The sequence below is a fragment of the Oncorhynchus masou genome, chromosome 3, assembly GCF_036934945.1.
Source record: "Oncorhynchus masou masou isolate Uvic2021 chromosome 3, UVic_Omas_1.1, whole genome shotgun sequence".
NCBI classification, from domain to species: domain Eukaryota; kingdom Metazoa; phylum Chordata; class Actinopteri; order Salmoniformes; family Salmonidae; genus Oncorhynchus; species Oncorhynchus masou.
The window spans coordinates 31,501,310-31,526,761 of record NC_088214.1 but is presented as its reverse complement, the minus strand read 5'-3'; the positions used below and the strand labels follow the sequence as shown (position 1 = coordinate 31,526,761).

General features: G+C 48.0%; 1 protein-coding gene across 2 annotated transcripts in view; it reads left to right on the top strand.

Annotated features, from left to right (window-relative positions):
• Positions 1-25,452, top strand: part of LOC135514571 (extended synaptotagmin-2-like) — a 62,954-nt gene that overhangs the window by 9,489 nt on the left and 28,013 nt on the right. For both annotated transcript variants that reach the window (XM_064938007.1, XM_064938010.1), the window contains exons 3-8: positions 5,207-5,248; positions 10,309-10,443; positions 10,865-10,941; positions 11,035-11,107; positions 11,960-12,049; positions 18,279-18,334. In XM_064938007.1, the coding sequence (XP_064794079.1) occupies positions 5,207-5,248; positions 10,309-10,443; positions 10,865-10,941; positions 11,035-11,107; positions 11,960-12,049; positions 18,279-18,334 (473 nt within the window). The remainder of the gene's footprint in view (positions 1-5,206; positions 5,249-10,308; positions 10,444-10,864; positions 10,942-11,034; positions 11,108-11,959; positions 12,050-18,278; positions 18,335-25,452) is intronic.

The window sequence follows — 25,452 nt, the reverse complement described above, 5'->3', positions numbered from 1 at the left end:
AAAGACAGTCCAGTCATCATCACAGTGATATGACTGACACATTTATGGGGGATCTAAGGACAACACACACAACAATGCAGGAGCTTTTACAAGGTGATTTTCCTTGTTATTATACCATGTGTACCACCACCCTGAGACACTATATATTTCCTGTGTTGCCTGTATAGTACTTTAGGCTATGTAGTATAGAGCCGGATCCTGCTCTAGTTACTCTCGTGCATGTTTCCCCTATATACATTAAGAAGAGGTACACCTCTTCCTAGTGGATGACCTGCTCGTGGCATGGCAGATACTGTAGCTCATGTGCCATAAAGGCCTGTGAAGGTCTGTGATTTGATACTCCCCACAATGGCTCTCTCTGGTTCCTGTGGTGATGTATACATCCCTCTTCACCCTACCACAAAGGCTGAAATATATGTGGGAACAACTGTCTTGTCATATAGTATGTCCTGTCCTGCAACGTTTACCTCCCACCATTGATATAAACTCAGCAACAAAAAAAAAGAAACATCCCTTTTTCAGGACCCTGTCTCTGAAAGATAATTTGTAAAAATCCAAATAACTTCACAGATCTTCATAGGAAAGGGTTTAAACACTGTTTCCCATGTTTGTTCAATGAACCATAAACGTCCCCGCAGTGGCAGACCACGTGTAACAACACCTGCAACACAGGATCGGTACATCTGAACATCACACCTGCGGGACAGGTACAGGGTGGCAACAACAACTGCCTGAGTTACTCCAGGAACGCACAATCCCTTCATCAGTGCTCAGACTGTCCGCAATAGGCTGAGAGAGGCTGGACTGAGGGCTTGTAGGCCTGTTGTAAGGCAGGTCCTCACCAGACATTACCGGCAACAACGCTGCCTATGGGCACAAACCCACTGTCGCTGGACCAGACAGGACTGGTAAAAGAGTGCTCTTCACTGACAGGTCGTAGTTTTGTCTCACCAGGCGTGATGGTCGGATTTGCGTTTATTGTCGAAGGAATGAGCGTTACACCGAGGCCTGTACTCTAGAGGTGGAGGGTCCGTCATGGCCTGAGGCGGTGTGTCACAGCATCATCGGACATTGCCTGCAATGACAAGCGATCTCAACGCTGTGCGTTACAGGGAAGACATCCTCCTCCCTCCTGACATGACCCTCCAGTATGACAATGCCACCAGCCATACTGCTCGTTCTGTGCGGGATTTCCTGCAAGACAGGAACGTCAGTGTTCTGCCATTGCCAGCGAAGAGCCCGGATCTCAATCCCATTGAGCACGTCTGGGACCTGTTAGATTGGAGGGTAAGGGCTAGGGCCATTCCCCCAGAAATGTCCGGGAACTTGCAGGTGCCTTGGTGAAAGAGTGGGGTAGCATCTCACAGCAAGAACTGGCAAATCTGGTGCAGTCTATGAGGAGGAGATGCACTGCAGTACTTAATGCAGCTGGTGGCCACACCAGATACTGACTGACTTTTGATTTTGACCCCTCCCTTTGTTCAGGGACACATTATTCAATTTCTGTTAGTCACATGTCTGTGGAACTTGTTCAGTTTATGTCTGTTGTTGAATCTTGTTATGTTCACACACATATTTACACATGTTAAGTTTGCTGAAAATAAACACAGTTGATAGTGAGAGGATGTTTCTTTTTTGCTGAGTTTATTGCTTTCTGACTACTGACCTGACTACTTTCCACAGTAGCAGAAAGGGCTAAACCTGCAACCTCTGGTTGAGTTGGAAGTTGGAGCTGTCGCTTTTGACCCGCTGCTCTGTAATGCCTCAGACACAGTTACTGCTACTGACTTTTGACCTAGTAAGCAAACAGAACAGAAGATTTGAGTGTGATCGTTTCGTGGCACTAGGACCTTTTTCTTTTTTTACTGTAATAATGCTGACATCTGTCACAAATGCACTATTCTGAAGGCAACACTAGTCACGTCCTAACCAACAAAATATAAATAGCTGGTGAGAGCAAGACGACCAGTGTAATTCCATGTCTAGGCCTATACAGTATATTACAATTTCATTTTTTGTTATTATAGTGTTTCTCTCTCTCTTCATAGATAATCCCACAGAACACAAATCTTGTAAATTGTTCCTGTGACTGTATGTGTCCACTGATAGCACTTTAGTGTGTGTGTGTGTGTGCTACCCAAGAGGAAACGCCTGCATTGGAGGCAAGAGAGAGGGGTATCCTGGCGAGGTTAAGGTGAAGGGAGAACCAGCCACCGCTTCCCTCCATTCTACTGGCCAATATACAGTCACTTGATAATGATAGATGACCTCTGATCGCAGGTTTGCTACCAATGGGACTCTCAACTGCAATATTCTCAGCTTTTCTTTAAACATTGCTCACGGACAAGATACCCCCCCATGGCTGTCCAACTGTCTCATCAACAACTGGTGTGCTGACTCGAGCGCGGTGGAAGTATCAACTCATTGATCACAGTCTTGGAATACCTAATGGTCAAATGCCGACCCTTCTACCTCCCGAGGGAGTTTTCAGCTGTTATCGTCATTGTTTTATATATACCACCTTAGTATAAGAAAAATAACAATCTGGCACTTATCCAACTGTACGAGGCTGACTCGCTCCATTGAGAAATGATGTCCAGAGTCAGAGATTATGCTACAGGACTGCTTTGCCAGCGTTGATTGAGATATTCATTCGGTACTCCGCCATTAACATTGAAGAGCTAGCTATCCACGTTTGTCCCATTGCGCATGGTGATCTTAGGCTTGTGTGTGGCTGCTCGGCTATGGAAACCCATTTTATGAAGCTCCCCGACGAGCCGTTCTTGTGCTGACATTACTTCCAGAGGCAGTTTGGAACTTGGTAGTGAGTGTTGCAACCGAGAACAGACGATTTCTACGTGCCACGTGCGTCAGCACACGGCGGTCCCGTTCTGTGAGCTTGTCTCGTCTGCCACTTCGGGGCTGAACCGTTATTTCTCCTAGACATTTCCACTTCACAATAACAGCACTTACAGTTGATTGGGGCAGCTTAATCAGGGCATACATTTGACGAACTGACTTGTTGGAAAGGTGGCATCCTATGATGTTGCAACATTGCAACAAGTCACTGAGCTCTTCAGTAAGGCTGTCAGAAATGGGTGTGGCTGAAATAGCCAAATCCACTAATTTGAAGGCGTGTCTACATACATTTGGTGATGTAGTATATCTACCTCTATCACTCCAGTATCCCTGCATATAGTAAATATGGTACTGGAACTGACCCTGTATATAATATGCTTGCTTACTTGATCATGTTCATCTTGTTTTTGTCCTATCTTGTTATTTTTAGTACTACATTGATATTGATTACTGCATTGCTGGCATTAAAACTATATAGGGAATAGGGTGCCATTTGGGGCATATTCCCTCACGACTCTCCCATGAGCTGTCATAAGGTGAGATGACCACAATGCTCCACCTCACATGAGATAGGCCCTCTACATTGGTTTATATTTACATACTGTACTAAGATATGCCATAACACCATGAACTATAAGCCTATCGCCATACAGACAAATGACAATAAGGCTTGAAGGAGCTTTCTAAATAACCCATGTTTTATTTTATTATTAAACAATTTTATTGATGATCCTCTGTGTGTTTTTCGTGGCACCAAAAACAAGAGTTCCCCCTTCAATGGGCACTCTGAGTCTGTTGGTTGGAAACCAGACTGTCCACCAGACTGACAGTTCAGTCAAACCAGGAAATTACTTCTCCTGTGAGGAATTACAACAAACGTTTGCTTTTATTTTCCACTGTGTGGGATCTCTCACTCTCAAGGCAGGCTGAAATATGCTGCTAGTCAAACTCTTGTTTGACCCTAAAAAGGAGAGCAACATTCTGATAACGTGTCATTGAAGGGGGAACTTTATCTGGGAAATGAATCGGTTGTCTTCGGTTGTGACAAGGAAATCAAATCTGATTGTACAATATAATGCAGACTCATGCCTGGCTATTTGGGATTGAGTTCATGGTATTACAGTCAAATAGCATCCCTATGCATTGGAACTGCTCCGGGGTGAGGTTTCCCCTATGTAGTAAAGATCTAGGATCAGCTTCTCCTCCCCCAATCCCAACCTTCACCAGTTGGCATTTTCCATGTAACTTACCCAGGATCAGTGTTTACAGGCATCTTCACCCTACACCCATTCAAACCATACTTGTCCAGTTTCTTTACTTCATTGATAGAGCAATACTACTTTAACACTCCACCACTACTTTGACATAGTTCCTTTCATCATTGAACTGATCTAATCTGTATTTGAGTACATCCCAATTACCCTGCTCAGTGCCTATAGAATTGAGTTACTCTCTCTGTCTCAATGTGAGCCCAGGATTGCTCTCTGAACAGTCAAGCTTGTGTATGAGGCGTGACTGTTGCGCGTTCCAAGTGGCACCTGATTCCCTATATAGTGCACTACTATAAAAGCGGTGCGCCATGTAATGAATAGGGTGCCATTTGGGATGCTGCCGGCCTGCAGAAGCTCTGTCTGTGCAACTGCATGTCTGTCATATTCGACTCCCTGCCTCAGCAATCTCAAAGTGGCTTGGTGCTGCTGTTCTCACGCTGTCAGCCTTAGACAGCAATACTGCAGCATTGTCTCTGAATGTACAGAATCAGCACTTCCTTCCTCTCTAAGCTTTACATTTGGTGCTTTTAAACCACACCGTCGTCATCATTTTCATCTTCTCCTTGCTCATCATTCCTAGACAGCCACAGATATCAAAGCTCTATAATAAGAGGATTTAATGTTGAGGGATTGTTCTGGAGAAGAAGTGGGATTGCTGTTTTGTATCGGTTCTGTGTGTGTGGACTGTTGATAGAACTGCAGATGCCAGGGAGTCCTCATTGTTTGGAGTGTTCTGTGTACTGTAACAGTGTCTGGTTTGTCTTGAACAGATATAGGGAGTGTACAGGGAGATGACTATAGAGCTTGGCCTGGATAGCTGCATAAAACACTACTTAACAAAAGGGATGTGCTGTGTGTATGTGTTAGTGTATTAGTAGAATACCAGCATCATACTACAGTATCCTGTCAAACGTGTCAGTTGGGTCACTGTCTATTGGTTTACTGAAAGTCTGTAATCATTTCACACATGATTTTGACTAACTACTACTAACTACTATGACATGTTGCATCTACCCAACTATATCTCTGATCAGACAGGAATATGAACTGATCAATGTTATTTTCTTTCATTCCAGGTTCATTATCCAGATGTGGAGAGGGTGGAATGGCTCAACAAGGTACTGAACATCTTCACTGCAGTGTCCTACAGTATACTGACCAGACCTGGATTCAAATTCTATTGGAGATCTTTCAAATACTTTGAGTCTTTGCTCTAGCCTGCCTAACAGATGGGTGGGTTTTGCAGTTTTGGGACTATCCTATTGGTCTTTCAACCCAGGCAAGCTCAATCAAGAACAGATGATAAAGTATTTAAAATAATATTTGAACCCAGGTCTGATACCAACTTCCCCTGTTGCAGCACTTCCCCTGCTGCAGTACTTCCCCTGCTGCAGGCAGGGCTGAGAGGCAGGCAGGGCTGAGAGGCAGGCAGGGCTGAGAGGCAGGCAGGACTGAGAGGCAGGCAGGACTGAGAGGCAGGCAGGACTGAGAGGCAGGCAGGACTGAGAGGCAGGCAGGGCTGAGAGGCAGGCAGGGCTGAGAGGCAGGCAGGACTGAGAGGCAGGCAGGACTGAGAGGCAGGCAGGGCTGAGAGGCAGGCAGGGCTGAGAGGCAGGCAGGGCTGAGAGGCAGGCAGGGCTGAGAGGCAGGCAGGGCTGAGAGGCAGGCAGGGCTGAGAGGCAGGCAGGGCTGAGAGGCAGGCAGGGCTGAGAGGCAGGCAGGGCTGAGAGGCTGGGGAGGCTGGCTGAGAGGCTGGGGAGGCTGGCTGAGAGGCTGGGGAGGCTGGCTGAGAGGCTGGGGAGGCTGGCTGAGAGGCTGGGGTGGATGGCTGAGAGGCTGGGGAGGCTGGCTGAGAGGCTGGGGAGGCTGGCTGAGAGGCTGGGGAGGCTGGCTGAGAGGCGGGGAGGCTGGCTGAGAGGCGGGGAGGCTGGCTGAGAGGCGGGGAGGCTGGCTGAGAGGCAGGCAGGGCTGAGAGGCAGGCAGGGCTGAGAGGCAGGCAGGACTGAGAGGCAGGCAGGACTGAGAGGCAGGCAGGACTGAGAGGCAGGCAGGGCTGAGAGGCAGGCAGGGCTGAGAGGCAGGCAGGACTGAGAGGCAGGCAGGGCTGAGAGGCAGGCAGGGCTGAGAGGCAGGCAGGGCTGAGAGGCAGGCAGGGCTGAGAGGCAGGCAGGGCTGAGAGGCAGGCAGGGCTGAGAGGCTGGGGAGGCTGGCTGAGAGGCTGGGGAGGCTGGCTGAGAGGCTGGGGAGGCTGGCTGAGAGGCTGGGGAGGCTGGCTGAGAGGCTGGGGAGGCTGGCTGAGAGGCTGGGGAGGCTGGCTGAGAGGCTGGGGAGGCTGGCTGAGAGGCGGGGAGGCTGGCTGAGAGGCGGGGAGGCTGGCTGAGAGGCGGGGAGGCTGGCTGAGAGGCAGGCAGGGCTGAGAGGCAGGCAGGGCTGAGAGGCAGGCAGGGCTGAGAGGCAGGCAGGGCTGAGAGGCTGGGGAGGCTGGCTGAGAGGCTGGGGAGGCTGGCTGAGAGGCTGGGGAGGCTGGCTGAGAGGCTGGGGAGGCTGGCTGAGAGGCTGGCTGAGAGGCTGGGGAGGCTGGCTGAGAGGCGGGCAGGACTGAGAGGCGGGCAGGGCTGAGAGGCAGGCAGGGCTGAGAGGCAGGCAGGGCTGAGAGGCTGGGGAGGCTGGCTGAGAGGCTGGGGAGGCTGGCTGAGAGGCTGGGGAGGCTGGCTGAGAGGCTGGGGAGGCTGGCTGAGAGGCTGGGGAGGCTGGCTGAGAGGCTGGGGAGGCTGGCGAGCACTTAGGGCTGGGGAGCGGACAGGCAAGCAGGCTGGGGAGCGGACAGGCAGGCAGGGCTAGGAGGCGGCCGGGCTGGGGAGCGGACAGGCAGGCAGGGCTAGGAGGCGGCCGGGCTGGGGAGCGGACAGGCAGGGCTGGGGGGGAGCTGGGAGGTGGGCGGGCGGGCTAGATAGCGGGCAGGCAGGCATGGCTGGGTGGCGGGCGGCATGGGGAGCGGACGGGCAGGCAGGCAGGGCTGTGAGGCGGGCGGCCTGGGGAGCGGACAGGGAGGCAGGGCTAGGAGGCGGGCGGGCTGGGGAGCAGGCAGGCAGGCCTGGGAGGCGGGCGGGCTGGGGAGCAGGCAGGCAGGGCTGGGAGGCGGGCGGTCTGGGGAGCGGGCTTTGCGGGCGGGCTTGGAAGGTGGGCGGGCGGGCTAGATAGCGGACAGGCAGGCAGGCAGGCATGGCTGGGTGGCGGGCGGCATGGGGAGCGGACGGGCAGGCAGGCAGGGCTGGGTGGCGGGCGGCATGGGGAGCGGACGGGCAGGCAGGCAGGGCTGGGAGGCGGGCGGGCTGGAGGGCAGGGCTGGGAGGCGGGCGGGCTGGGGAGCGGCCAGGCAGACAGGGCTGGGAGGCGGGCGGGCTGGGGAGCGGACAGGCAGGGCTGGCAGGCAGGGCTGGGGAGCAGGCAGGCAGGCCTGGGAGGCGGGCGGGCTGGGGAGCAGGCAGGCAGGGCTGGGAGGCGGGCGGTCTGGGGAGCGGGCTTTGCGGGCGGGCTTGGAAGGTGGGCGGGCGGGCTAGATAGCGGACAGGCAGGCAGGCAGGCAGGCAGGCATGGCTGGGTGGCGGGCGGCATGGGGAGCGGACGGGCAGGCAGGCAGGGCTGGGTGGCGGGCGGCATGGGGAGCGGACGGGCAGGCAGGCAGGGCTGGGAGGCGGGCGGGCTGGAGGGCAGGGCTGGGAGGCGGGCGGGCTGGGGAGCGGCCAGGCAGACAGGGCTGGGAGGCGGGCGGGCTGGGGAGCGGACAGGCAGGGCTGGCAGGCAGGGCTGGGGAGCAGGCAGGCAGGCCTGGGAGGCGGGCGGGCTGGGGAGCAGGCAGGCAGGGCTGGGAGGCGGGCGGTCTGGGGAGCGGGCTTTGCGGGCGGGCTTGGAAGGTGGGCGGGCGGGCTAGATAGCGGACAGGCAGGCAGGCAGGCAGGCATGGCTGGGTGGCGGGCGGCATGGGGAGCGGACGGGCAGGCAGGCAGGGCTGGGAGGCGGGCGGGCTGGGGAGCGGCCAGGCAGACAGGGCTGGGAGGCGGGCGGGCTGGGGAGCGGACAGGCAGGGCTGGCAGGCAGGGCTGGGAGGCGGGCTGGCTGGGGAGCGGACAGGCAGGGCTGGGAGGCGGGCGGGCTGGTGAGCGGACAGGCAGGGCTGGGAGGCGGGCTGGCTGGGGAGCGGCCAGGCAGACAGGGCTGGGAGGCGGGCGGGCTGGGGAGCGGACAGGCAGGGCTGGCAGGCAGGGCTGGGAGGCGGACTGGCTGGGGAGCGGACAGGCAGGGCTGGGAGGCGGGCGGGCTGGGAGCAGCCAGGCAGGGCTTGTGAGCGGACAGGCAGGGCTGGGAGGCGGGCTGGCTGGGAGGCGGGCTGGCTGGGGAGCGGCCGGACAGGCAGGGCTGGGAGGCGGGCTGGCTGGGGAGCGGCCGGACAGGCAGGGCTGGGAGGCGGGCTGGCTGGGGAGCGGCCGGACAGGCAGGGCTGGGAGGCGGGCTGGCTGGGGAGCGGCCGGACAGGCAGGGCTGGGAGGCGGGCTGGCTGGGGAGCAGCCAGGCAGGGCTGGGGGGGGCGCGGGCTGGTGAGCGGACAGGCAGGGCTGGGAGGCGGGCTTGCTGCGGAGCGGCCAGGCAGGCAGGGCTGTGAGGCGGGCGGTCTGGGGAGCGGGCTTTGCGGGCGGGCTGGGGAGCTGGGAGGTGGGCGGGCGGGCTAGATAGCGGACAGGCAGGCATGGCTGGGTGGCGGGCGGCATGGGGAGCGGACGGGCAGGCAGGCAGGCAGGGCTGGGATGCGGGCGAGCTGGGGAGCAGGCAGGCAGGGCTGGGGAGCGGGCTTTGCGGGCGGGCTGGGGAGCTGGGAGGTGGGCGGGCGGGCTAGATAGCGGACAGGCAGGCAGGCATGGCTGGGTGGCGGGCGGGCTGGGGAGCAGACAGGCAGGGCTGGGGAGCGGGCTTTGCGGGCGGGCTGGGGAGCTGGGAGGTGGGCGGGCGGGCTAGATAGCGGACAGGCAGGCAGGCATGGCTGGGTGGCGGGCGGGCTGGGGAGCAGACAGGCAGGGCTGGGAGGCAGGCAGGCAGGGCTGGGAGGCGGGCAGGCTGGGGAGCGGCCAGGCAGGGCTGGGAGGCGGGCGGGCTGGTGAGCGGACAGGCAGGGCTGGGGGGACGGGCTGGTGAGCGGACAGGCAGGGCTGGGAGGCGGGCGGGTGAACGGACAGGCAGGGGTGGGAGGCAGGCTGGCTGGGGATCGGCCGGACAGGCAGGGCTGGGAGGCGGGCGGGCTGGGGAGCAGGCAGGCAGGGCTGGGAGGCGGGCGGGCTGGGGAGCGGGCTTTGCGGGCGGGCTGGGGAGCTGGGAGGTGGGCGGGCGGGCTAGATAGCGGACAGGCAGGCAGGCAGGCAGGGCTGGGAGGCGGGCGGGCGGGCTAGGGAGCAGGTGGGCTAGGGACTAGGCAGGCAGGGCTGCGGGGGCTGGGGAGCGGACGGGCAGGGCTGGGAGGCAGGCAGGATGGGGAGCAGGCAGGCAGGCAGGGCTGGGAGGCAGGCGGGCTAGGGACTAGGCAGGCAGGCTGGGGGGGACGGGCGGTCTGGAAGGCTGGCAGGCAGCAGCCTGATATAAATCGTCCCGTATCTGGAGCTCTGCTAACCCAGCTCCAGTACCAGCCTCCTTGGAGACCCTTCTCACTTCCAGAACTCACTGGAGAGGGAGGTGTTACTGTGACAAACAGACGTCTAGGGATTTAGTCCATGTTTCTACGATGCAGTAGATAATAAAAAGAGCAACATTTTGTTTTCTTGACCTCTATTGGTTATTCAACAGTGTTAGAAGCTGTTGTTTTTATGGTAGACTCAAAATGTGGTAAGGAACATCACTAAAACAAAGAAACTGTAGCAGGGCCACACCCAAACAAAGAAAATGCGGCAGTTGAGATAATGGTAGGCAATTATGAGGCCATTTCCTACCTGTTAGCTATGACACAGTAATGCTCCTAATTTTCCTTTTGAGGATTAAAGTATTTATCTTCAATTGAACAGTTTAATATTTAGTCCTATTAAATAAAACCCTACAGAGAACAGGGCCGTTACCTGTGTGGTGTGTCGGACAGACATTGAGCTTTGAGAATATGACCCGTCTGACCCTGAGTCTTCCTCGTTGTCTCCCTCCCCAGACAGTGAAACAGATGTGGCCGTACATCTGTCAGTTTGTTGACAAGCTGTTCAGAGAGACCATCGAGCCGGCTGTGAAGGGGGCTAACGCTCACCTCAGCTCCTTCTGCTTCACCAAGATCGACATGGGGGACAAGGTGAGACTGAGGCATTTAGATACATGTATGTTTGTGATGAGTTCTGGGGTCAATGTTACTGTTGGTTAGGTTCCCACTGTTATGTCAAGCTGTATGGAAAGCGTTCTATATTCTGTTATATAGGTGTTTGGTCTGTGTAATATAGTTAATAGGTGTTTAGAGTCATTAGCCATATATCAACAATGTCTAGTTATGTTTCCTCCATGTACATTTTCATATTTGTTTTCATATTTGTTAACCTTGACGTGAGGTTGGACCAGCGCAGTTAGGGAGTTTTCCCTTGTTTGAGCACACAGAGGCACTTGTCAACCAGTGGGTCCTGCTTTGTCATCCCATCATCTCTCTCTTTCTCTTTCTCTCTCTCTTTCTCTCTCTCTCTCGCTCTCTTTCTCTCTCTCTTTCTCGCTCTCTCGCTCTGCAGCCACTAAGGGTGAACGGGGTCAAAGTGTACACTGAGAATGTGGACAAACGACAGATTATCATGGACCTGGAGATTAGGTATAGTCACATGCACTGTGGTTCAATTTGAAGAGGTTTCTGATTAGATGTAATTGTGCATCATAACACACTGGTTTTGTTTTATCTTTTCAGCTTCATTGGAAATACAGAGATTGATGTTGACATCAAGAAATACTACTGCAGAGCTGGTATAAAAAGTATACAGGTAGTCATGATTTTAATATCGTACACATGAATACACTACATACTATTCTGAAATGTGACTTTCTCCCGCTATTGAAGAGTTGATATACCAGATTGGAGATGATCTGACTAACCATTAACCACCACCACATTTGGCTATGCATTATGTAAACTGCAGTTTTTCTCTCCACACAATATGTTGACACATATAGATAAGGATGAAAGGTGATTATACAATATTGTCAGAGGTTGCCCTTGCAAACCACCAGCATATTTGCTGTTCCGAGATCAGAGAGAGACAGTTTTATATTCAGAGTAGCCTACAGTAAAGATTGCAAACCCGTTGTCTATGGCTAGATTAAAGACTGTCTTCTCAGGTGGTCTATGCGTCCACTCTGATAGGCTGTTCAGGTATCAGTCCGGATTTCAGACTGTTTTGTTGGCTCCTAATAGGTGGCTGGCTTTTCACTGTAATCATTTGTGAACGTGAGAATAAGTCCACATAGAGTATGATTATCGAAAACGTCCTCTTAAATTAGAGTGATCACTTATTTAAATATAAAGGTCAAATATTTCCATTGCATGTTAATGGATGACTTTGTGTTTAATTGCAACCACATTTGGAGCTCAAGACAGTGTGGCAACATTTCTGAGAAGAGTCATTTCAGTCCTGATGGATAACTTATGGAATCAGTGTAAAGCTGGTCAGACTTTTCCTTGAAAAGGAAGGGATATTTTCACAAGGCCCATTACCTACACAGACAGTGATATGGAAGCTGTGGATAATAAGAGTATTTATCATACCACTGTTACATATGTTGTAAGACTGATGCTCTGCTTCTGAAAAGCCACTGATTTGGCCTGTTTTCTGCAGCTTCAAGGTGTCTTGAGGGTCGTCATGGAGCCCTTGCTCGGAGACATGCCATTGATCGGAGCCCTAGCTGTCTTTTTCCTGAAGAAGCCTGTAAGTACTGGCAGCCATTTAGACTAATTCTACAACTCTTGTAGTGGTTTTAAACCTCTGCAGACAACTGGATGTGAAGGACATTTTGTTGAGCTCCAGTTTTAGGAAGCCCAAGTCTAATTATAATTGGTCTGCATCCCAAATTAATACCAATTCCCTATATGGTGCACAACTTTTGATGGGCTCTGGTCAAAGTAGTGCACTATGTAGGGAATAGGGTGCCGTTTGGGACGCAGACTTAGTCCATCCCCTGCTCCTTGACTACTGTCTTCATGTGTGTCAGCATCTGTTATAGATTGAGTGTTTGATAGGGGATCCCTGAGGAGAATGAGACATGCCATCAAAAGGACAAGAAGGGCACTGTAACTACTTCCTTTTGGATTTATTTTCTTCAGTCATCACAACCGAAGTGATAATAGGTACAATAGCTTGGATATATTTCCTAGCTAGTCAATAATACTCTGGCCTTATTTTCACCAGACTCAGTTTCAGGTGACGTTGATTACCAGTAGCCACTCGCCATCTGTCTCTGTGGTCGATACATGTTCTAATTTTAGTGGTGTGACGTTATGGGTCTGAATTAGCATTGCTGTGTTTATCCGTAAGATATGGGTCTTATCGCCTCGGTGTCGGGGTGGGGAGAGCAAATGAGCTTTATTTGGAGACTCCTCTGTGCTGTTATGCAGTCGAGGCGGCGTCTCTCACATTGGGTAGGATTTCTGCTTACTCCTAATATTGATTTACCTCTACGACGAACTATGCTGCTTATCGCCTGTTATTACTCATTAAAGGTCTATGGTAAATCAGCTGGACATCCAATCTATAGCATCTCATACTACAACCCCTCCCCTCTTGGCCGAAGACATATTAACCCCTAAAGCAACTAAAATCAGTTAGTGTTGGACCGGTGCTGTGAGCAGATCGTTCCAGAGCAGCTGAGATGAATCATTTCTCGCCAGTTAAACTCGATAATCGTCACACAGAACCAACCTTTACAGTCCAGTCCTGATTACAATAGCAAGCCACATGTATTTTCCTAGCCTGTCTAGAACTACGCTCATTTTTAAAACGTAATCCGTAAAAAAAATAAAAAAATAAAAAATCCGAACCACTTTTAGTATCAGTTGTGATGCAATGACACAGCGTTAAAACAATAGAGTTAGTAGAGACATTGCAGCTGAGACGAGGAGCTGCCATTAGCCCTACAAACACCGAACACAGAGATTGACCAGAGGGCTGACACAGATCCCCAGTACAGTATCTGCCAGTGCTATTTTCTCCCTGATCTGGTCCGAGTCATTGGTCTAAGTCCTGGGATGAAGACTGGGCCGTAGTGAAGTCCGTAAGAGCGACAAACAGCCGTCTGTCTAAGCCTTATTTTAACCTCTTGCGCTCTGCTATTTCTCTTGAACTGGATTCTTTTTAGCCTGGTCCCTCATCTGTCTCTTCTGTCTTGACAGATCTGGGACCAGGCTAGACTGCTATAGAGCCCATGGTGTCTATATACACGTTCACCTCTGACCTGTAGTGCAGTCAGAGAGACTTTTAAAAGAATGAGTGAAAGGTCTACCCCTCTAACCAGTCTATCATTTCCATTGGATTTACCGCCCCTTGAAGACGGCATTACCTGGAAAGCGCTAGTCCTTCATAATCCTCCTGCCCCTCTACCCTGACAGACAGTCTAAGTTGCGTTGTTTGGTCTCAAAGCTACCGTCAGTGAGGTATCTGACACCCTTTAGGACTGGCTGGTAACCTGTGCCCGACTGAGCTGGGGGCGAGGGAGGTGGAAATGTGAGTGGCGCTGCTGAGGCTGCCTAGTGGAGCCACTGTGTGTTTGAATGTAGAGTGGAGTGGAGCAGTGCAGCCAGCCAGGATAAAAGGCCTCACCAGGACTGTTTGATGCTGCAGCATTCTCCTGCCATGCGGTCATAACCAAAGAGGAAACCACCTTTTCTTTCCACTGACTAACAGAGGGCAATTGTTTAACCCAACGTCATTACATTGAGACCCTTGTCATGTGCTCTTCATCTATAAACAGCGCTGATTGTTGTTGTTTAAAAAAATGAACCTTGGATATAATCAATGCATTTTACTGGTAGGTTGCTGTCTAGAGTCATGGCTTAGTTAGCAGGGCTATGACAATAGCGGCATCACTTTTTTTTCAAGGCAAAAATGAAAACACGAAGCAGACAAACTCTTTGGTCCTTTAAAAACCTGTTGAAATATCAAATATTGTGTGCTGTTGCTTGGGAAATAAATCAGTATCACTCTAGATTAGAACATAATGATGTTTGTTTCCAACATTAGGGCGGTTTTCCTGAATAAGTTAAATCCACTTTGTGAAGGCTAAGTGGGTGCATGCTGCCCGCCGTCCTGCCTCTCCAGATAAAAGCCAGACAGCGGTTTGGACTGCTCTGCAGCCTGCCTGCCAGTCAACCAGTCGCTGCTCTTTATGGTTCCTTCCAAAATGGCACTCTATTCCCTATGTAGTGCACTACTTTTGACCAGGGCCCATAGGACTCTGATCATAAGTAGTGTACTATGTAGGGATTGGGGAACAGGGTTTCATTTGGGATGCAGCTATTTCTTCTTTGTATCCCCACTGTAGTCAGAACATTGGGGAGCAGGCTGTGAAACATATCTGTGTCAACATCAGGAGAGACAGGAAAATCATCATAAACGCCCAGGCCTTAGACAAGTGTTGAAAGCGTCATCATCACCTGATCACTGTCAGCCATTCCTTCTTGTGTCCTGTATTGTGTTATGCATTTTGGGTAAGGCATCACGTGCCACTCCTTGCTTGACAATACATTAAAATCCAGGTGAGAATTGGATTAGGTGAGAAATGTACTCATTCTGTTGCCAGAATTCAGAAGTTCCTAATTTTGCTGGAATGTGTTATAGTTGAATAAGAAAAATGAAGGAACACTGCCATGATCACACAAGAGCACAGCATGTTGTTTACCTTGTAGGCCTTTAGGTCATTAGAGCTGTTCGTTATGGGAAAGAATGCTGCTGTGTCGTGGACAGAATCCTGTCAAAGCTTGTGCCTGCAGCGCTTTACTTGTATGTGGGAGAATAGATGTCATTTTTCCTGGTATAAAATGTCACCTCTGGTCTCTTTTGACAATTGACCAAACATAAATGTTTGACAAGCTTGAATTTAGCCTGAAATGTTCCGTAGACAAAACGTTTAAACGGTAGAGTTTTAAGCTGTACCGTAACAGATTTATGCTTTGCACTAATGTCTGCTTACTGTATGTACGCTACAAGTCAAGTCCTCGTCTTAAATCACCCAGATGTTGACTTTCTGAGCTGCTTAATAGCATGTTTCTCAGCTTTGCAGACATTGTTAAATGAGCAATTTAAATGTGAACAAAGTTAGAAACACAATCTCACCTTGCCCCCTGTCCTCGACCTTCACACACTGCTGCAGACCCACAGTTCAGAGACATGGCACCTTATTCCTTATAGTGCACTAATATGGGCTCTGGTCTACAGTAGTGCACTATATAGGGAATAAGGTGCCATTTGGGACACAAGCATGCTCTCTTAGTGGATGACTTCTGGCACATGAGACATGACTCTCTTAGTGGATGACCACTGGCACATGAGACATGACTCTCTTAGTGGATGACTTCTGGCACATGAGTCATGACTCTTAGTGGATGATCACGGGCACATATGACATGACTCTCTTAGTGGATGACCACTGGCACATGAGACATGTTTGGTTGACTTTATTTGGTAACTATGACAACCTTTAGACTGATGCCAGTCCTTTTATGGTAAGAAGTGTGCTAATGTGGTAGGAAACTACTTAGAGAAAACGATAATGCCAGGTTTCGGGCAGAGGCTTGATTCTTATCTACAATTGATTTAGGCCTCCCCTTCTCCTTATTTCAAACACTGTTTCAGTCAATGTTTTTAGAAACCTTTGAACCGTAAGTGTCTGAAAATAACGTTAATTTGATGGGAGAGGTAATGTGCCTAGACTGCTTTGCTGTCACCTGAGTTTTCTTGATGGCATGTATGACTCATAAACTGAGAGGAGCCAACATAGAGCATTCTCTGTTGCTTTTGGGGAGTGGCACACAGGCAGTGTTCTATGATTCAGTGGGCAGATCCTCTGGCTTGGGTACTGGAACAGAGAAAGACATGGCTTGCATCCCAAATGGCACCCTATTACCCATGTAGTGCACAAAAGTAATGCACTATATAGGAAAGGGGGGAATTTGATATGCAACCATGGCTCTTTCACCATACTGATCAGACTAACCCAGTAACATAGCTAGCCAGGTCACAAGGCTGTGTTCCCCTAGAGACTGTCACAACACAGCATTCTCAGAAAGTTTGATTCCTTCAGCTACGACCCTGGAACACTGTCTAGGCCTACGTTCATTCCTGAGCCTACTAAATGTTTGGTGTTGTTCTAAGTCGTTTTGCAGTCGTGCAGTATTGTGAAGCTACAGTGCACCGTTGCTGCACACATTCTGGCATTGTCCTGAAAACTTCGAACTGGCGTTAAAGTATTTGTTTGGAATCCAATCCACACTAAGGATGCGTCCCAAATGGCACTTTATTCCCTGGTCAAAAGCCCTGGTTAAAAGTAATGCAAAGTACTGCATGGGGAATAGGGTGCCCAATTCAGTCTCATAGCAAAACACATATGTTACTTTTCGTTAGGCCTACTATTTGTAATAGCGGTTGTACAATATATTACAAATTGTAGGACGTATAGTATCCTACATCTTGGTCTCATTTGACCTGTTTAGTATGATATACTGTATTACGTTCGACTACTTCAGTATGATATGCTACGTTCAACTGCTTGAGTATGATATGCTGCGTTAGGTTAGGGGTTATTGTTAGGAGTAAGGTCGAAGGGTTAAGGTTAGGGTTTGGGGAAGGGTTAGCTAACATGCTAAGTAGTTAAAAAGTAGCAAAAAAGTATAGTAGGTGCTGAAATGCTAAAGTTGTCCATGATGAGATTCGGGACGGATTTTCGTCAAATATAATACGTTTGGCTCTCTGAGACCAGGCTGGGGTGCCATTTGACATACCACATACTGTACAGCCTACAGTCCTCTCTTCCATGAAACCAGTACGTGCAGTTACTGTAGATACGGTATAGTTTGCCCTGTAGTGAGAATCTTGTAAGCATTCAATCTGTCTCCCTATACAGTGTTTCAATCTTATCGACAGTGAAAAGAAAATTGCTTTCCGCTCTAGATACCGCTTTTAAAGTTAATGTCCGTGTTCACTGTTCAGGTCAAAGTAATAACCATTTACCAGATACTGTAGCAGTCATTTGTAGCTGTCTTCAAAGATATGACATGATGAAAGTGGATAACATCTTTCATTATAAAGTATCAATTATTGCCTTGCTCTGGAAATGTCAGTTAGAACCAGTTCAAATTAATGTCTTTTGGCTAGTTTTTTATGCTGCTGTGAATGAGTGCTTTTTTGTGTTTTCCTAGGAAACTGTACTCCTCATGGACAAGCTTTTATTAGCTGTTGAGCAGCTTCCAATTTGCTGCTTTTTAGCCATTGGAAATTCCTCTTCTGCTGATAATATCTGAGTCGCTGAGATAGATTCACTGTTTGTCAACTCTCTCTATAGACTTCTTATTAAAACACAACTCTCATCAATCTTAAATACAAAATTGGTAATTATTTTCTTAGATTTTATTTGCGAGTGTTTATGCTTAGTTAAACTCTTAGAAAACAACTTGAACTTTTGATATTATACTAATTGTGTATGTCATTTTCTACTCATTTTATTACAATGAAAATCTGAATGAGAGTATTAGCTAGATGAGAACACTTGATTAAAACGTTAAGCTGTTTGCGCTTCAGTAGCCTTGCTATTCAGTGCTTATTTAACTAGGGTTGGCAGGAAACACACAAAGCTAAAGCCTACCCCACAATATGCATGTCCTCTCTGCATTAGTGTACAGAAATGGCTAGTCTTATTGTTTACCAGTGCAATGGAGCAGGCTGATGCCCTCCTAATGAGAATGCTCTCCATAAGCTTAGAAGACAAGGAGCTGTTTTTTGCTTGACTTCCTAAATGAGATGAGTTTATATGAAATGACTGTGTTTGTGGTGCACTCAGTAGTAGTCCCACTCTGTTTGGGCTCATCACGCCCTATAGATTTCCTAGAGTTCCTCTGAGTTCTGCTGTTTTTCTCTGTTACTCAAAGGCATGTTTTCTTTTTCCTTTTAGTTTCTGGACATAAACTGGACAGGCCTCACAAATATGCTGGACATTCCAGGCTTGAAGTAAGTGACAACTGCACGACTGCAAACCCTGCTTCTTATTGCTGTTGTGGTGTGGAACTGGCCTGGCCTACAATATAAGTGTTTTTAGGGAAATCAAGTCTTGGTATTGGTCTATTCAGAGGGAATGGACTACAGTTACAGGACATATTAATTGTATCCTTGGCCCGCATCCCAAATGGCAACCTCTACAAGTATTGCGCTACGTACAGTGCCTTCAGAAAGTATTCACACCTTGACTTATTCCACATTGTTGTTACAGCCTGAATTTAAAATGGTGTGTGACTGGCCTACACACAATACCCCAACATGTCAAAGTGGAATCATGTATTTAGACATTTTTACAAATTGAATTAAAAATGAAAAGCTGCAATGTCTTGAGTCAATAAGTATTCAACCCTTTTGTTATGGCATGCCTACATATGTACCAGGAGTAAAAATGTGCTTAACAAGTCGCATAAGTTGCATACGTGATTTTTGAATGACTACCTCATCTCTCTACCCCACACATACAATTATCTAAGTTCCCTCAGTTGAGCAGTGAATTTCAATCACAGATTAAACTACAAAGACCAGGGAGGTTTTTCAATACATCGCAAAGAAGGGCACCTATTTATAGGTTAAAAAAAGCAGACATTGAATATTCCTTTGAGCATGGTGAAGTTATTAATTACACTTTGGATGATGTATCAATACACCCAGTCAGTACAAAGAAACAGGCGTCCTTCCTAACTCAGTTGCCAAAGAATAAGGAAACTGCTCAGGGATTTCAACATGAGGCCAATGGTGACAATAAACAGTTTGAGTTTAATGGCTGTTATCGGAGAAAACTGAGGATGGATCAACAACTGTTGTGTCTTTACTATCATTAACTGAAGACTTACAGTTTTTTATCAAAGATTCTCTGTAATTAGTCTTACGCGATTAGACTGATTAATCATGTAAATGTAATTAACTAGGAAGTCGGGGAACCAAGGAAAAATAGTCAGATTACAAAGTTATCATTCCCTAAAATAACTTTTCAGATATTTTATCTGACCAATTGGTCTTCGAATTAATTAATGATTTACTTAACCTCACGTTAGTCTCATTCCAAACATCGTAAATTGTTGGTTATCTGCACGAACCCAGTCTTCACTATGAGTCATCCATACATCAATTGTCTTAAATAATTTATTTATTACTAACTAAGTAAGTCACAGAAATGCATAAACAAACAGTGAATATGGTTACATGAAATGATAGGAGAATGTGCCCTAGTGGGCTAAACCAGTAAGGCGGCTTGTTAGACAAAAGGGGAAGTGGGGGTCGACTAAGTCACTACCGAGTGGTAATTATAACAATTGAAATGCTAATCCTTTACACATGAACGCTCACTCATTCGGGAACAATTGCAATCAATATATATATTTACGCTCAGTGTGTCGTCTTGATCACTGGTGAAAAGTTTGTTTCTTTTGTAGAATTGTCCATCTCTCTCCCTCTATTGGTTGTGGTTAGAGGGGATAGTTCAGACTGTCATTCATTTGTTTCGTTATAAAATGGATGTTTCGGCGGTTGTCATTCTTCGCGTTCAATGATACCGAATTCCTAGCTGCAGACTAGTAATTAATATCAAAGACTTGTTCTTATTCTGTCGGTATCGATAGTCTAAGAGTTTAACCACGTGGTATGGTCAAAATATTCAACAATGGTCTACAACCTTTGTCATCCTAATGGAGAAAAACATGGTCTGCAACCTTTAGCCATCTCGTAATTGAGGTAAGCTCGGTCTGCTGATCGAAAACCTGAGTCGGGGTTTTATTCGGAAGGGCCGAAAAGGGCTGTCCCAGGATGTCTGTCCCTAACTGGGCTCAGGGGCAGTCCTCCGATTTAGTTCAAATCAAAAGGGAATTGTGTTTTTCTTCATTAAACAGTCCAAAATCATTTTACACAATTATACAAACAGTATCATACTCACTCATTCATCATATACAACAATTAGATGTAAACCTCATATCTGAGGCTATTATATAAACAGTTTTATGGTAATGTGGCCACACCGTCTTCCATGAGCTTCCCCAAGTTGTGACAAATGGACCAGTTCGTAGCTGGATTCTTCATCGATCTTTTATACTTTCCCCGGAACATGAGAGAGGTGTGGGGGGCTGCCTCAATCAACGTCCATGTCCTCGATGCCCGGGGAGCAGTTGTTGGGAGGGTTTAACTGCCTTGCTCAAGGATAGAACGGCATATTTTCCCATCTTACTGCCACAAGGATTCGAACAAGCAACCTTTCGGTTACTGTCCCTATGCTCTAAGCGCCAGGCTACCTGCCACATCATGTTTTGGATATGCTTGTCATCACCAAGGACTATAGAGGTTTTTTAGGATGAAAAGAAACAGAATAGAGCTAAGTACAGGCTAAATTCTAGAGGGAAACCTGGTTCAGTCTGCTTTCCAACAGACAGTGGGAGATATTCACCTGTCAGTAGGACAATAAAAAAGCACAAGGCCAAAAATACTGCTCCCGAGTGGCGCAGTGGCCTAAGGCACTGCATCTTTGTGCAGGAGGCATCACTACCGCCCCTGGTTTGAATCCAGGTTGTTTCACATCAGGCTGTGATTGGGAGTCCCATAGGTCGGCGCACTATTGGCCCAGCGTCGTCCGGGTTTGCCCGGGGTAGGCCGTCATTGTAAATATGAATTTGTTCTTAACTGACTTGTCTAGTTAAATAAGGGTTACACAAGTTTTTTTTAATACACCGGAGTTGCTTACCAAGATGACATTGAATGTTCCTGAGTAGCCTAGTTACAGTTTTGTACAAATATTGTACAATCCAGGTGTGCAAAGCTCTAAGGTTGTGTCTACACCTGACACATACATGTGACTTCTGCTATCAGAATACAAAGATCGTATTGAAAAGACGGGTCTAGATGCACAAAAGTCTCATTGTGGTCTGATTGTGTTCAGATCTGGCTGACCACTTCAGGAGGTGGTCAGGGATGCATTGTGTGCAGATTTCTCCTCAGTTTGGGCACAATCAGGCGACCGAACGCGCGTACTGTGGGCGACGTCATCAGCGCTCCTCCCACAAGTCTCCGGAAAACGTGTTTTGGGACCGAGAGACACCTTTTCGTTCTAACGTTGGAGTAAGTACATTCCTAGTATGTGGGGACCTGTTTGCTGGCCTCATAAATGCTAGCCAGCTAGCTAATATTTAGAAAAACAATTTTTAGTTGTGTTATCATATTTTGCCTATTCCACCGTTTTGTGGAAATGTGGACATGAATGTAAATGTAGATGCAGGACGTGTTCGGAACTCCGTGATCAGAATACAAAAGCTGCATGAACTTTCAAGTCTAGACACACCGCCTCATAGACTTGCTGAGAAAGTCTCACTGCTGTATTCGCTCCCGAAGGTGATTCTATCATGTATTGACTCAGGGGTGTGAATACTTAATGTAAATGAGATTTCTGTATTTCCTTTTCAATAAACTTTCACAAAATTCTAAGAACATGTTTCCACTTTGTCATTAAAGGGTATTGTGTGTATATGGGTAAATGTGAATGTGGAATAAGTGAAAGGGTATGATACACAGCTTATCAGTCCAAATAGGCAAATATATTTTAGGCAACCATTTTTAATGTGTTCACCACTTACCAGGGATGAAGGGAGGAGGAGGGGAAGGTATCTATATCATAGTAGTAGTAGTTCATTGTGCCAGTGAAAGGCTAAAAGCTGATTTGGCTTAATAGGCTGTTTTGATTCAGCACGGGGCTGGCTCCTGTGCCAGGCATGAAAACAGCTCTGTCCCTCCTGTGACGACAACCAGGGTTGCGTCTCAAATGACAGTCTATATCCTTATATATTGCACTACTTTTAACCGGGGCCTGGAATAGGGTAGCATTTGGGACACAAACAAGGCAAGACAAACAGACAGGAGGAAACATGAACATGAAGGCCTAATTGTTGTGGAGAGAGGGCCAGGTGGCAGCTTTTAGGGCCGGGGGGAGGGAGGGAGTGATGGTTGTGCTGGTGAGGTATGAATGTCAACATTCTCTCACCATTTTTAGGAAGTGTGTGTGTGTGTGTGTGTGTGTGTGTGTGTGTGTGTGTGTGTGTGTGTGTGTGTGTGTGTGTGTGTGTGTGTGTGTGTGTGTGTGTGTGTGTGTGTGTGGTAATAAGCCATGGTAGGTATAAATGGCTAACACAGGCTGATCCACTCTTTCAGACCGAGCTGAAATCTGTGGAGGGGGAATGGTCATCATGGCTCTCTCTGGGTGTGTTCCAAATGACACCCTATTCCCTATATACAGTAGAGCACTACTTTTGACCAGGACCCATAGAGAATAGGGTACCATTTGGGATGTATGTAGCCCCTGTTGCTGTGTGTTAGAAATAGTCGTACGCAACTGTGAGGTCACAGCGCCATGAGGTCATGCATTAGTAGCTCTAAGCAAGGCAGCCATGTGGTGGATGGTGTGCTACTAGAGGAAAAGTAGCTATCACATAAACTCCCTTCCAAATGTATTTGGACAGTGAGGCTAACATGTTTAATTGTGTGCAAGGGATATGGGACCAAATACTAAACTTTTGTCCAAATACTTGTGACTTTTTTAAATGGTGGGACGAGATGCATGCATAAAGTCCTTTAATTTCTAAACGGTAAAACCAATATGTATGAACATACTCATTACCCTAAAATGAAACCTGTACTGTCACCTAAAATGAAACATTCTATCTCAAATCTAAAATGCTGGAGTATACAGTCGTGGCCAAAAGTTTTGAGAATGACACAAATATTAATTTTCAAAGTCTGCTGCCTCAGTTTGTATGATGGCAATTTGCATATACTCCATCATGTTATGAAGAGTGATCAGATGAATTGAAATTAATTGCAAAGTCCCTCTTTGCCATGCAAATAAACTGAATCCCCCAAAAACATTTCCACTGCATTTCAGCCCTGCCACAAAAGGACCAGCTGACATGATGTCAGTTATTCTCTCGTTAACACAGGTGTGAGTGTTGACGAGGACAAGGCTGGAGATCACTCTGTCATGCTGATTGAGTTTGAACAACAGACTGGAAGCTTCAAAAGGAGGGTGGTGCTTGGAATCATTGTTCTTCCTCTGTCAACCACGGTTACCTGCAAGGAAACACGTGCCGTCATTATTGCTTTGCAGAAAAAGGGCTTCACAGGCAAGTATATTGCTGCCAGTAAGATTGCACCTAAATCAACCATTTATCGGATCATCAAGAACTTCAAGGAGAGCGGTTCAATTGTGGTGAAGAAGGCTTCAGGGCGCCCAAGAAAGTCCAGCAAGCGCCAGGACCGTCTCCTAAAGTTGGTTCAGCTGCAGGATCGGGGCACCACCAGTACAGAGCTTGCTCAGGAATAGCAGCAGGCAGGTGTGAGTGCATCTGCATGCACAGTGAGGCGAAGACTTTTGGAGGATGGCCTGGTGTCAAGAAGGGCAGCAAAGAAGCCACTTCTCTCCAGGAAAAACACCAGGGACAGACTGATATTCTGCAAAAGGTACAGGGATTGGACTGCTGAGGACTGGGGTAAAGTCATTTTCTCTGATGAATCCCCTTTCCGATTGTTTGGGGCATCCAGAAAAAAAGCTTGTCCGGAGAAGACAAGGTGAGCGCTACCATCAGTCCTGTGTCCTGCCAACAGTAAAGCATCCTGAGACCATTCATGTGTGGGGTTGCTTCTCAGCCAAGGGAGTGGGCTCATTCACAATTTTGCCTAAGAACACAGCCATGAATAAAGAATGGTACCAACACATCCTCCAAGAGCAACTTCTCCCAACCATCCAGGAACAGTTTGGTGACGAACAATGCCTTTTCCAGCATGATGGATCACCTTGCCATAAGGCAAAAGTGATAACTCGGTGGCTTGGGGAACAAAACATCGATATTTTGCGTCCATAACCAGGAAACTCCCCAGACCTTAATCCCATTGGTCAATCCTCAAGACGCAGGTGGGCAAACAAAAACCCACAAATTCTGACAAACTCCAAGAATTGATTATCCAAGAATGGGCTGCCATCAGTCAGGATGTGGCCCAGAAGTTAATTGACAGAATGCCAGGGCGGATTGCAGAGGTCTTGAAAAAGAAGGGTCAACACTGCAAATATTGACTCTGTATCAACTTCATGTAATTGTCAATAAAAGCCTTTGACACTTATGAAATGCTTGTAATTATACTTCAGTATTCCAAAGTAACATCTGACAAAAATATCTAAAGACACTAAAGCAGCAAACATTGTGAAAATTAATATTTGTGTCATTCTTTGTCATTTGTGTCATTCACGACTGTAGAGCCAAATACTGTATACAATTTTAGCTTCCCTGTCCAAATACATATGGAGGGGAGTGTACTGTACATCCACTACTATACCCCAGAGCTAGCTTGTTTAAACATTTCACAACTCTAGTTCTGTTCAATAGCGTTCTCATTTGGGGGTGTTTTAACCCGTTACACTCATGGGAATTGACCTGTATGGATAGGGCTAAATGTAAATGTTTCCAACAGTAGAAATATGAACAGCGTAAGCATGGTAGCAATTGAAAAGAAACAGTTTGGAGGTTATGGGAAAATGATTAGACCAACGTTGAGGTCACAACAGTTCACATGACACAAGACTGAATCCAAACACTACAATGTTGATTTTATGTGCATTTTACGTTTACTGTACTTTTCGCCGCATTTGTTGATAACGAAATCTGAAAATACTCTGGATACATTCAGTAACATGATAAAAAAATCCTGGAAAATTTGGTAGCTGCAATCCAGAACTGGCCCATTTATAAATTGCAATATGGGTCAGGTGGGCATCATTTGAAAGCTTGTTCTATTGCCAACATGACTAGCGAAGTTATAAATGAGTGCATTCAGGTGTGCCGCGGGGAATTGTCTTCACAATAGACAAACAGGCTCATTCTGTTCAGAACAATCCAGGGTGTGACGCCATGTCATCTTGTAACTGTACATCAAACATAGTGATCATAAACATTAATACTGTACTATGAGTTTTATGATATGGAAATGTGAAATGCACATTTTAATTCATTTGTGTTTGGCTTGCTTGTATGACGTCAAAGCTGTATTTATTACAATTGCCATCTTTC